Source organism: Cuculus canorus, chromosome 24, assembly GCF_017976375.1.
Source record: "Cuculus canorus isolate bCucCan1 chromosome 24, bCucCan1.pri, whole genome shotgun sequence".
In the NCBI taxonomy this organism is placed as follows: domain Eukaryota; kingdom Metazoa; phylum Chordata; class Aves; order Cuculiformes; family Cuculidae; genus Cuculus; species Cuculus canorus.
The window spans coordinates 3,278,372-3,290,398 of record NC_071424.1 but is presented as its reverse complement, the minus strand read 5'-3'; the positions used below and the strand labels follow the sequence as shown (position 1 = coordinate 3,290,398).

The 12,027-nt window shown below is 52.5% G+C and overlaps 1 protein-coding gene across 3 annotated transcripts; it reads left to right on the top strand.

The window, feature by feature from the left end:
• Window positions 1-1,681: 1,681 nt before the first annotated feature.
• Window positions 1,682-12,025, top strand: AMPD1 (adenosine monophosphate deaminase 1). Of its 3 annotated transcripts, XM_054087367.1 has the most exons (15): window positions 1,682-1,818; window positions 4,633-4,807; window positions 5,302-5,464; window positions 6,561-6,723; window positions 6,948-7,167; window positions 7,564-7,693; window positions 7,816-8,010; window positions 8,233-8,364; window positions 8,460-8,623; window positions 8,754-8,880; window positions 9,291-9,454; window positions 9,844-9,964; window positions 10,440-10,613; window positions 10,733-10,843; window positions 11,870-12,025. In XM_054087367.1, exons 1-15 carry the CDS (start codon window positions 1,797-1,799, stop codon window positions 12,023-12,025), a joined length of 2,217 nt encoding a protein of 738 aa, XP_053943342.1. In that variant the 5' UTR covers window positions 1,682-1,796. The 3 variants fall into 3 exon arrangements, 2 of the variants coding, with proteins under 2 accessions (XP_053943342.1, XP_053943343.1); XR_008453464.1 differs by lacking the exon at window positions 9,844-9,964 and having other exon boundaries at window positions 11,870-11,907; XM_054087368.1 differs by lacking the exons at window positions 1,682-1,818; window positions 4,633-4,807; window positions 5,302-5,464 and adding an exon at window positions 6,152-6,448.
• The last annotated feature ends 2 nt before the right edge of the window (window positions 12,026-12,027 follow it).

Below are 12,027 nucleotides of genomic sequence, written 5' to 3'. Positions count from 1 at the left end.
ACCTATGGGCAATATCTATGCCTTATTATTTCTAGCTCTGTACCTTATGCAAATTACTCTCACTTATTCCAGTGCTTTCTGGGATGAGGCCTTTTCATAGCTGTTCCCACAAAATATAGCACAGGGAGCCCTTTTGTACACGTGTAGTCCCAAACAGTGTTGTCTTTTCCAAGAGTGCTGCTTTTCTGCTCCCTTCAATGTTATGACCGGAGTCACCTCCTAAATCCGCAGCAGGACTGTGCTGACTGTAGCCTGAACGCTTCGCTTGACGTGTCCTGGTTTCGTTTTTTCAGCTTCATCCAGAAGTGAAGTACAAACAAACAGGAAAACACTGTTTCAAATCAAAACTATTGTTTCCTTCTGACCTGTTCAAGCTTACCACTTCCCACCAGGAAGCTGAGTCAGGAGCCCAGTTACCCTGACAATGTGCAGGGCACTACAAGCTCTGGCCGTTTGCTTCTGACCAGGAGCTGTTTTCGACTTTTGTGTGAGAGATCTGACGTAGGTTTGAGGAGGCCCTAAAGGACTGGGTACAGCCCTAGTGCCTGTATATTGGAAAGGGTCAACAAAACCAGCCAAGAGGCACTTCCTGAACTGGCACCCTGCTCTGTCAGGCCCACGCACCGCGTGTAGCTTAAGAGATGAGCTTCTTGTCATCCCTCGGACTGAGCTTGGCGCTGCTCTCTAAGATTGCCTTGTCTGTGGCTGCCACATACAGAGCAGGATATCACCTTACTGCTATTATGATAATTTATAAAGGCTGTTTATGAAGGGTCAGGAGCAAAATACATCTACTTGCACTTTCCTTTTGTGTGTGTATGTGTTTGATTCACCTGGGAAGATGTGAGGACATCTGTGCACCTCCTGTTGCTAAAATCTAGTCTTTCTAGTAGACCCCCCTTTCAGGAAAAATCTCTGAAAACACTGGTTGGTGAAAGCGCATCATAGAATAGTTTAGGTTGGAAAGGACCTTAAAGATCATCCAGTTCCAACCCACTGCCATGGGCAGGGACACCTCCCACTGGATCAGGCTGCCCAAAGCCCATCCAGCCCGGCCTTGAACCCCTCCAGGGATGGGGCAGCCACAGCTTCCCTGGGCAACCTGGGCCAGGGCCTCACCACTCTCATGGTGGAGAAATTCTTCTTAATGTCCAGTCTAAATCTGCCCCTCTCCAGTTTATTCCCCCTTGTCCTATTCCCACAAGGATGTTCCTTTGTGAACAGCCCCTCTCCAGCTTTCCTGTAGCCCCTTCAGCTACTGGAAGGTCACTGTAGGATCTCCTCTGAGCCTTCTCTTCTCCAGGCTGAACAAGCCCAACTCTCTCAGCCTGTCAATTCATTCTCAGCCTGTCAAATCATTTGTACCTCTCCACAGCTCCTGCTCTGAGGAAAACATCAACCCCTTTAAACCATTGGTTCAGTGCAGAAGACATCAGTTTTAGTTTCTTACAAGACAGACTTCCACCGTCCCCTTTGGAAAGGCGCAGCTGCCCTGGGGAGCTGCAATCTGGCAAGACAACTGGTGAATCCTACTAAATGTAAAATGAAAGCCTAACTTGAAAAAAAAAAAAAAAAGTTAAATTTGAGCCTTGGCTTCACCTGTTTCAGTGCAAGTGCTTGTGGTTGCACTTTAAATAGTCTATTAGTTGACCTCCCTTCTCCTTTTGGAGTGGGAGAGTCTAATTACAGGAAAGGGAAAGCAGTAGAATTAGTGTTAGGCTCTGGTGTGGTCAGTCAGCTGCTTGTGCTCTGTGGCAGTGGGGCGTTACCTGGGGCTCTTCACATTTGCTGCAAAGATGTCGCGGGTGAGAATTCCAGGTAGGTCTGAAAGCAGGTACTGAGACGACGAGACAGAGGGGACGCTTGTTAGCCTGGAGCCTCCAAGATTTGGGAGTGTGGTATCTTTGCAGCCTGGGGGACCTCACTGGGGACTTCAAGCATTTTTCTTCCTGCTTGGAGGTATTTTAGGATAGCGCAGTGAAGATATAACATTATTGTTTAAATCTTGCTCTGCTCATACTGAGGAAAAATATTGTCCCTCCTGCAGTGCGATGTATCCTGTAGCGATACCATAAAATCACTGTGGAAAGGGGCAGAGATATTTCGGGAATGTCTGGTCAACCTGGTTAGACTTGGAAGATGTGGGGTGCGGCAGTCCCGAGTGGCTGGAAACACAAGCTGGGCAGCAGGAGCAAGGACAGCCAGGCTTCACAGAACAGAGCGAGGAATGTGTGACTGCCACTGCAGAGCCCTGGAGAATATTGGCACCAAACAGCACTGATAAGAACATGCTTAGAATCGCAGTGTTGTGTGGCGTGATAGATGCTGTCCTCGTGCATAAGGCTGGTATGAAAGCCTGGCCCTGCAACATCAGGACTATCGCAAGCAGTTTTCATCCACTGAAGAGATGAAAGGTCAGAGTTGGCATTTCTGGGATGCTTAGTTTGCAAGTGAATATGTGGGGTTCAAATGCCAGGGGTGTTGTTTGCAGGCTGGACTTTGGGAAGTCAGCAGCTGGTGACTAGTGATACCAGAGCTCCAGTCTGCATGTTCTGGGTCAGATGGAAAGGGCATGAGTTGCACCCCAAAAATGTTGTCGTCACACTCTGTGACCAGGAACGAAGGTTTGTGGAAATGCAGTGTCTGATCCTATTAGTGAATAATGCAGCAGGAGGATGGAACTTGACATCTTTGAAAGGACCATCTATCCTGATCTTCATGAAGGATAGCGAGACACAGACAAAAACCAGCAAAGCAGCCCCGGTGCTCCCAGTCACTAAAATGTTTGCTATCTTGTTCAGGCAGGAGAATGTTCTGCCATCTGAAGTTGTCCTTACACTTTTCTGCGTCCCTGCACAGTACTGAGAATAGCCCGGCTGATGCAGGTGTAGGGAGTGACCTTCCTAGACAGCTCAGGCTTCCTAGATGACTCGGTATCTGTTAGGTGCTTGTGGCACTGACTGAGGTGATCGAGGCTCTAGAAAAGGCCATTGCCCTTGGAAAGCTGCAGTGAGACCCAAACTGCTGAAAAGCAGCAGCTCTGCAAAAGCGCAGGTTGAGCGGCACCCGTGGTGCGGTTCGTTTCTGTGCACAGCACCGTGGCTGCGTCACGGAACCCTCAGCACTGACCTTACGTCTTTGTATGGTACAAAGCAACAAGTACAGTTCATTCTTTGGTAAGGGGAAGGCTTTGGCTAAATTTGTACTTTACTAATCTCTTTTTCTTCGCTGATGTGATGAATAGGCAAAAAAGGTTTAGGTTTTTGAAGGGCTGATCACATGTGTTTATTTTGTTTCTGTTTTATCTCAAACAGCAAAAGAGAAGGGTGAGTATTGCCAGGCTTTTCCTCTGCTCTGCTGTGTCACTGCCTAGACATGATCACTGGAAACAAACAGCAATGAAGTGATCATGGTGATCTGTCAGCAGTTTGAGGAGATGCTATTTCTCAGCAGTGCCAGCTGTGCCCCTCACTGTTTTGTGGAATGATTCCAGCTTTTTGGTCCCTTGATACATGATGCTGCTCTTTGTTAAATATTGTCCTAGCACCCCTGAGCTCCTGCTTAGGAGAGAAACTTGTTTTAGTGGAGTTTCCTCTGTGGCAGGAACAAACGTTTTGCAGTTTCAGGGCTACAAATTATTCCGTAAACTTAGGTCTACAGGAATAAACTGTTGTGATCCCCCAACCCTGTGGAAAAAAATGGCTGGGTTCATTACTGAAAGTCTCCTGTAGGTCTGGCACACGACTGCCCTGCATGTCAGCCCTTTACGCTTTGGTCCCCGGCTGCTGACCGTGTCCTGTCTGACATGTTGACAGTGCAGTTCATCTTTCTGCATCCATCCTCACTACGCTTCATGCTGAGCTGCCGCCGTAGGCAAAACCTGCTCAGTTAGTGTCCATCTGCTGCTGTGCAAATACGCGCTGCTGATGCTGCCAGAAGAGCCCTTGGATTCTTGTTTATGGTTTATGGTTGGCAGTGCAAGAGCTTTTAACCTTCCTCTTCCTGCTTCATAAAGCTCCAGCCAAGCTTGTATTGATGGTGACTTTCCTAAGGCCACATTACCTGGTGCCTTTGGAGCATGCTGCACGTGCTAGTCTAGCTAGGAGCACTTCACCTGCGCTGTGATGGCAGAAACTAAGTGCTTGGGCTGGCACCTCTGTTCATCTCTATCGATACCTCTGTCTTTATCCTGACTGGATGCCTTGTGGAGCCAGGCGGTCTTGCGCTGTAAGGACTCTGCGAATCTCCCTCTCCTCCTCCTCGTGCATGCTCTTCTAAGTGCCCTTAGAATCATAAAATCATAGAATGGTTTGAGTTGGAAGGGACCTTAAAGATTATCCAGTCCAACACCCTTTTCATGGGCAGGGACACCTTCCACCGGATCACGTTGATCAAAGTCCTTGCTGAGGACTTGCTTCTTTCTGGGCCTTTTTGCACTGCTCTTGGACTGTGGGTTGTATTATGTTTTCTGGTGTGCTGGGGGTGTCTAGGTATGTTTCCAGCCCACTGTGTGTGCCCTGGGCTCTGTCAGCTTTCTGGAGGTTGCTGGGAGTCTTGCAGGGGCACCTGCCTGTTGGGTGACCGGGAACCAGATGTCTGTATGACCCCACACTCTGGTCCTTCTGCTTGCAGAGGTGGATGAGGCATTGCGCTCCTTCGCAGAGAAGGTCTTCGCCTCTGAGGTGAAAGATGAGGCCACCAGGCAAGAGATCTCTCCTTTCGATGTGGAAGAGGTCTGCCCTATCTCACGCCAGGAAATGAGAGCGCACATGATGCGTCAGGAGAGCTCTGCCGCAACAGAAAAGCGGTGAGCAACAACCAGGGCAGCGGGGTGAAGGAGAAGAGCGTTGTCTGCTCATTCCCAGCCAGAGCTGGAAGCAGGCAGGGGGAACGTAAATCGAGGCCTGTGAAAACAGCTCAGCACACCCAAAATGGGATAAATTATTGGTAATCCCAGAGCATCAGAGCTTCAGGGTGTCCTTTCCAACTGTTCCCACTGCTGGGCAGAAAGACACCCTGGAGTTCAGCCCTGCAGTGGTCACAGGGCTATTGGAGAAGGAGACTTGGACACCTTTTTCTGGAAAGACTCAACTCCCAAAGACCACACTTGGGAGTCTGTGGCTACTTGATGTGCTGTGGCCTCCACTATTGGCAGTGTCTGTCTAAGGTGCTCAGAAAGCACCAGTGAGATGATTCTTGCTGCACACAGTTGGAGTGTGGCTGTGGCAAACACCCCTGACCCTGCATGGGCGTGTGGCCCTGGAGTCCAAGCTGTTTGCCTGAGGCTTTCCTCCCTGGCAGGAAGCGCCTGCTCCGCCTGAAGACAATCGCACTGGCAGTCCCTGTGGCTCATAAGTCTACAACCAAACTGTCCACTATCGATGAGGTCATCTCTGCCTCCCCCCTTTACCAGACTGTGCCTGACTTCCAGCGGGTACAGATCACAGGGGACTATGCCTCTGGGGTAGGTACTTGCATGGTCACACCCTTCCCCGTGCTAACTGCCACCTCATCCAGTCCCTGCCTGTCCCTCAGTGATGCTCAGTGTGACAGAGTGGGGAAAGTTTGTCTTCCAGCTCAGTCTGTGTCTCATGAGCATCTGACGGTGCCTGGCTGCATTCCTGGAGGATCTAGAGCTGAGTTCTTTAGCAGGAGTCTGTGGGGTGCTGCATGCTTCCCAGGGAATTCTCCGGGCAGGGCTGAGGGGAGGGCATGGCAGCATGGGCTGTGCTCGTTCTGTCGCAGCCTGCTCCTGCTTGCACACAGACATATCTGTCTGAGATCTATGCATATCACAGAATCCCAGAGTGGCTGAGGGTGGCAGGGTCCTCTGGAAGTCATCTGGTCCAGCCCCCTGCTCCAAGGTCATGTAGAGCCAGCTGACCAGGACTGCTTTCACATCCAGTGCTAATTCCTCCTCCTGCTCTCCTCCACAGCCTCCTATAACATTAGTGCTGCTTCTGAGACACTGCTGGCGGGTTGCTCCCTCCTGGGCTGGGGCGGGTTGCTCAGCCTGGAGTTGCACAGCAGAGGAGCAATCAGGGGAAGCTGAAAGTCCCTTCATGCACAAGCACATTCCTTCTGCCGTGACTGTAGCTAGCTGCAAGTGCTGCATGGTGTTCTGCCATGCTGCTCCAGCCTGACCTCTCTTGACTCTTGACAGTTGTCTGTGCAGTAAATCAAAATTCTTGACATATTGGGTCAGTGTATGTTGTTAGTCCTGCTTTAGTTTCAGCCTGGGCCCCAAAAATAGCTTTTAGTGTTTTGCCCAGGCCTGGCTTCCATTTTGGTGCCAACTACAGTTTGCAGCAAAGGGTGTAAGAGGAGGTGACAGCTGGAATCCATTGCGTATGTTGTGAGAAATTGCCCTTTGCCATGTCTAGGGCTGTGCCTATCATCCCTCCTTTTCCCTGCCCGGGCAGAGCAGTGGGATGGAGCGGGTGATACAGTAGGTATCTTGCTGTGAACGATGCTGTCCTCTTTACCTCTGGGTGCACCAGGCTCTCTTGGGCAGGCAGGTTCCAGCTGTGTGGTTGTGTTCAGCAATGGCCCTCTTGCAGGTGACAATTGAAGACTTTGAAGTTGTCTGCCGAGGTCTGTACCGTGCCCTGTGCATCCGGGAGCAATACATGGAGCAGTCCATGCAGAGGTTCCCCAGGACCCCGTCTCAGTACCTGCGGACTATCGAGGGCGAGGTCTGGAGGGCGAGTGACGCTGGTCCAGGTACCTCTGGGCATCTGGAGGGCTTTCCTCTCTGCCTTCAGCATGGGGTGGGCAGGGCTCAGAGAAGGACTGGGGAAGTGCTCCACAGGGGAGCTGCTTGCCCAGGCCTCTTCCTCAGTGTCACGAGGGCTGTCCTTGCCCTCTGCCTGGGCTGGAGGAGCGTGGCAGGCATGTGGGGCTGTGCCTGGCAGCCTGTGCTTCCCGGCGTTCTCCCTTTGGTGCAGTGTTCACCCCGCCAGTGAAGGATGGACAGGATCCCTTTGAAGCTGGGAATCTCCCCGAGGATCTGGGATACCATGTCCAGATGAAGGACGGGGTAGTTTATGTCTACGGAGACAAGGCAGCGGCTGGCAGAGATGAGCCAAAAGACCTGCCCTACCCCAGCCTCAAGCGCTTCGTTGATGACATGAACTTCCTCTTGGCCCTGACCGCACAAGGGCCTGTGTAAGTGCACAGACAGCCCAGCGCTGCTGGGTGCAGCTGAGCAGGTCTTGCCTCAGCAGGGGGAGGTCCAGGCAGCGCCTCCTCTGCTTCCCAGGAGGAGCCTGCTGATGCCATACCTGCAGCCTGCTGACTACCAAAGTGTTCTTGGCCCTTGTCAGCCCTCTTGGTAGGGGCTGTAAATCACAGTCATCATTCGGGAATTGGAGACTTGCCCTGCAGATATGCTCACACTTGACTGTGCCTTCCCTCATGGCTCTGTCCTAGAGATGGGAGAAGTGCCCTGGGGAGCCAGGCCAGCATCAGCTCCTTCACCTCAGGGAAAGGCTGCATCCCTCTCTCTGACCACATGTTGAGGGTTAAAAGCACAGCCACTCTTCTGCCCTTTGCTTTCACTAGGAAGACCTACTCCCATAGACGCTTGAAGTTCCTCTCATCCAAGTTCCAAGTGCATGAAATGCTAAATGAGATGGAGGAGATGAAAGAGCTGAAGAATAACCCCCACCGGGACTTCTACAACTGCCGGAAGGTACATAGCAAGACTTACAGCCCTGGTGATGCTGAAGATGAGTTGTCTCAGTGCCTTCCCCTCTGGGAGAACTGGATATTGGAGTTCATCTTGAAGATAGAGGGCTGTCTCTGGTTTCTCAGGTGGACACACACATCCATGCTGCAGCCTGCATGAACCAGAAGCATCTTCTGCGTTTCATCAAGAAATCGTACCGTGTAGATGCTGACCGTGTAGTTTATGACGCCAAGGGCAAACAGCTCACCCTGAAACAGCTTTTTCAGCAGCTCAATCTACACCCTTATGACCTGACAGTGGATTCTCTGGATGTCCATGCTGTAAGTGGTAGGGCATTTACTGTAAGACCACTCTCGTCCACGCCTGTAGGCATGGCTCTTCCCCTCTCTGTGTACCTGGGATGTGTTGTGCGTGTTAGTGTTTGTGGCGGGATGTAGCACCTCCTGGCTTTCCCATGTGGGTTGTTTGGATCAGTCTCTGCTCAGCTGGTACGCTTGGACCCAGTGTGTGTGTGTATTTGCTCCTGACCCTCTTGGCTCCAGGGGCGGCAGACCTTTCAGCGCTTTGACAAGTTCAATGACAAGTACAACCCCGTGGGTGCCAGCGAGCTACGTGACCTATATCTGAAGACGGAGAATGCTATCAATGGCGAGTACTTTGCTACCATCATCAAGGTGAGGATGCAGGGGAGGAGAGAGCAGTTATGCTGTGGTGCTGCTGTGCCCGAGCGCTGCAAGGGCCCCGTGAGACTCTCCATCCTGGTTCATAGGAGGTTGGCTCTGATCTGGAGGATGCCAAGTATCAGCATGCGGAGCCTCGGCTCTCGATCTATGGCCGATCAGCTGAGGAGTGGCACAAGCTAGCCAGCTGGTTCAACAAACATCGGGTCTATTCTCCCAACATGAAGTGGATGATCCAAGTGCCCAGGATTTAGTACGTGCTCTGGGTCTGACAGAGCACTGTGCCTTTCAGCACACCGTACCTCGTTTTTTGTCCTGAATGGATTATGGAGGCAGTGTGCAGTGTTCTTCTGCTAGCAGCTAATCCCTGTCTCTGTCCGCAGTGATGTGTTCAGGGCTAAGAATTTCCTCCCACACTTTGGGAAGATGCTAGAACACATCTTTGTTCCTGTGTTTGAGGCAACTATCAATCCTCAAGCCCACAAAGAGCTGAGTGTCTTTCTACGCCACGTGAGTGTCACCTGATGATGTTGTCAGGGTGTGGTGAGCATTCACATCTCTGTTTATGCACAAGAAACGGGGCGTTGGCGCTGGTATGGAAAATGTCATCAGTGGGCTTGTGACCCTGCTGCTCCATCCTGGGAAAGCGTGTGTGTGCCCAGAGGTGCTGGGAGAGGGGAGACTCCTTGAGCTGGCTGCTGTGGGCTCACCTGGAGGAGTGTTTGATGTGGGCTTTGTTTCTAGCTCTTGACAGAGCTTGGGGGTTTGTGAGTGAGGTCTGCAGCCTTCACCACATGTGGCAGGGGTACGGGGTACCGCTGGGCTATGGTGAGCTGCAGTGGGCAGGGCGAGACAGCTTTCCTGGGTGTGATGAGGTGGGGAGCTTTGAGATGCGGCTGCTTTGTTACTTTGCCGAGCAGATCACTGGCTTCGACAGCGTGGATGATGAATCCAAGCACAGTGGACACATGTTCTCCACTAAAAGCCCCAAGCCAGAGCAGTGGAACTCTGAGAAGAACCCATCCTACACCTACTATGTGTACTACATGTATGCCAACATCCTGGTGCTTAACAACCTACGCAGGTGAGCACCAGCATCTGTCATGGGACTGCGGTGGGCTGGCAGAGGGGGGCTGCCTCACGAGTTGTCTCAGCTCTTCGATTGGTGTGGAAGAAGTGGGGTCCTCCTTGTTCTATCACCAGTGTAGTTCAGAGCTTCATGTCCTAGAGCAATTTCCAGACACTCCTCAGTAGGAAGTGTGATAGGTTGGGATGAAAACATTGGGATTAGAGAAATGCATCTGTTGTGTGCACAGAGGAGCGAGGAGAACATGAAATGTGCTCCTGGGTCAAGCTAGATTCTTGGGGACTCACTGGTAGGGGCAGAGATGGACCTGAAGTCAGGGAATCTTGCATCAGATGCCACCTAAGCTGGCTACTTGCCTGCTCTGAGTCCCCCTTCCATCTGCCTAGGCAGCGTGGGATGAACACGTTCCTCTTCCGTCCACACTGTGGGGAAGCTGGGGCCATCACACATTTGCTTGCAGCCTTCATGACAGCCGATAATATCTCCCACGGTCTCAACCTCAAGAAGGTAAGTGCAGCAGCCTGCTGAAGAGCAGCCCAGGCATGGCAGAGGAGATCGCGTTCGCAGGTGGCATCCACTGTAGCTGACAGTTAATTGGCCTCTGCTTTAGACTGACACAGGCAGCCTGGCCCCAGGCAGATGTGACATGAATCTTTATGTTTCTCCAGGCATATTTGGGGATGCAGCTGACAAACGTGTTCAGATTTCTGTGGCTCAGCCCCACAGACCTATCACTGGATACGTCTGTTATCGTTGGAGCCAGCTGAGTTCTACAATCATACAGGGTTGAGCTCTCTTGGCCCCTCATGCTTCACGTGGGCCCTGGAGAATTGCTCACTTTCCTTTCTCTTCTCTTGCATGCACAAGCTCTGCGCACTGGATTTCCTGGTTGGACCACAGGGCTGGGCTGAGAAGTGACTCTGAAGAGTTGGAGGGTGCAGCAGCTTTATTCCTAACCTGGCACCTCTGCTCATCTTTACAGAGTCCGGTGTTGCAGTATTTGTACTTCCTTGCCCAGATTCCCATTGCTATGTCCCCACTCAGCAACAACAGCCTCTTCCTGGAGTATGCGAAGAACCCATTGCTTGACTTCCACCAGAAGGGACTCATGGTGTCCCTTTCTACAGATGACCCCATGCAGTTTCATTACACCAAGGTACATGGAAGCCGATCACCTGCTCGTGTCTGGGCATGGGGGCTGGGATGGGGTGGGTCTCGTTCTCCAGGGAAGCCGTCCGCGTTCGGGCTGGCCTCTGACAGAGCCTGTGGCTGCAGGAGCCCCTGATGGAGGAGTACGCCATCGCTGCCCAGGTCTTCAAGCTCAGCACCTGCGACATGTGTGAAATCGCCAGGAACAGCGTCCTGCAGTGCGGCCTCTCCCATGAGGTGGGTGCTGATAGAATCCTGGGTTTAGTTTTGGGCCCCTTGCTCCAAGAAGGACATTGAGGGGCTGGTGGAGCGTGTCCAGAGAAGGGAACGGACCTGAGACGGTGCTGGCGAAAAGGGATTATGAGAGGTGGCTGAGGGACCTGGGGCTGTTTGGCCTGGAGAAGAAATGGCTGAGGGGAGTCCTCTTTGCTCTCTACAGCTCCCAGAAAGGAGGTTGGGTTGAGGTGGGTGCTGGGCTCTTCTCCCAAGTGGTGGGATGGGAGGAAATGGCCTCAAGTTGTCCTAGGGGTGGTTTAGATTGGATATCAGGGACAATTCCTTCACGGAGATGGTTTGGATCAGACACGGCGTGGGCAGCAGGGCCAGGGAGGGGATTCTGCCCCTGGACTCAGCACTGGTGAGGCTGCACCTCGAATCCTGTGCTCAGTTCTGGGCCCCTCACTCCAAGGAGGATGTTGAGGCTCTGGAGCGTGTCCAGAGAAGAGCAATGAAGGTGGGGAAGGGGCTGGAGAACAAGTCTTATGAGGAGCAGCTGAGGGACCTGGGGTTGTTTAGCCTTGAGAAGAGGAGGCTGAGGGGAGGCCTTATTGCTCTCTACAACTGCCTGAAAGGAGGTTGTGGAGAGGAGGGAGCTGGGCTCTTCTCCCCAGTGACAGGACAGGACAAGGGGAATGGCCTCAAGCTGTGCCAGGGGAGGGTCAGGTTGGACGTCAGGAAGAGATTTTTTACCAAAAGGGTCATTGGGCACTGTCAGAGGCTGCACAGGGAGGGGGTGAAGTCCCCATCCCTGGAGGGACTGAAAAGATGGGTGGATGAGGTGCTCAGGGACATGGTTTAGTGGCAGATAGCAATGTTTGGACTCGTTGATCCAAGAGGTCTTTTCCAACCTAATGATTCTATGACCCTACGATTCTCCACCCGGGACGAGGCTGCACAGGCGCCTCCTCCCTGGGGCTCAGAGGTCTTTTCCAAGCACGCGATTGGGTGCTGGGGCGGGGCTGGACCGGTGTCCCCTCCCGGCAGGAGAAGGCGAGATTCCTGGGCGAGAATTACCAGGAAGAGGGGCCTCAGGGCAACGACATCCGCAAGACCAACGTGGCACAGATCCGCATGGCGTACCGCTACGAGACCTGGTGCTACGAGCTCAACCTCATCGCCGAGGGGCTCAAGAACGAATAGGG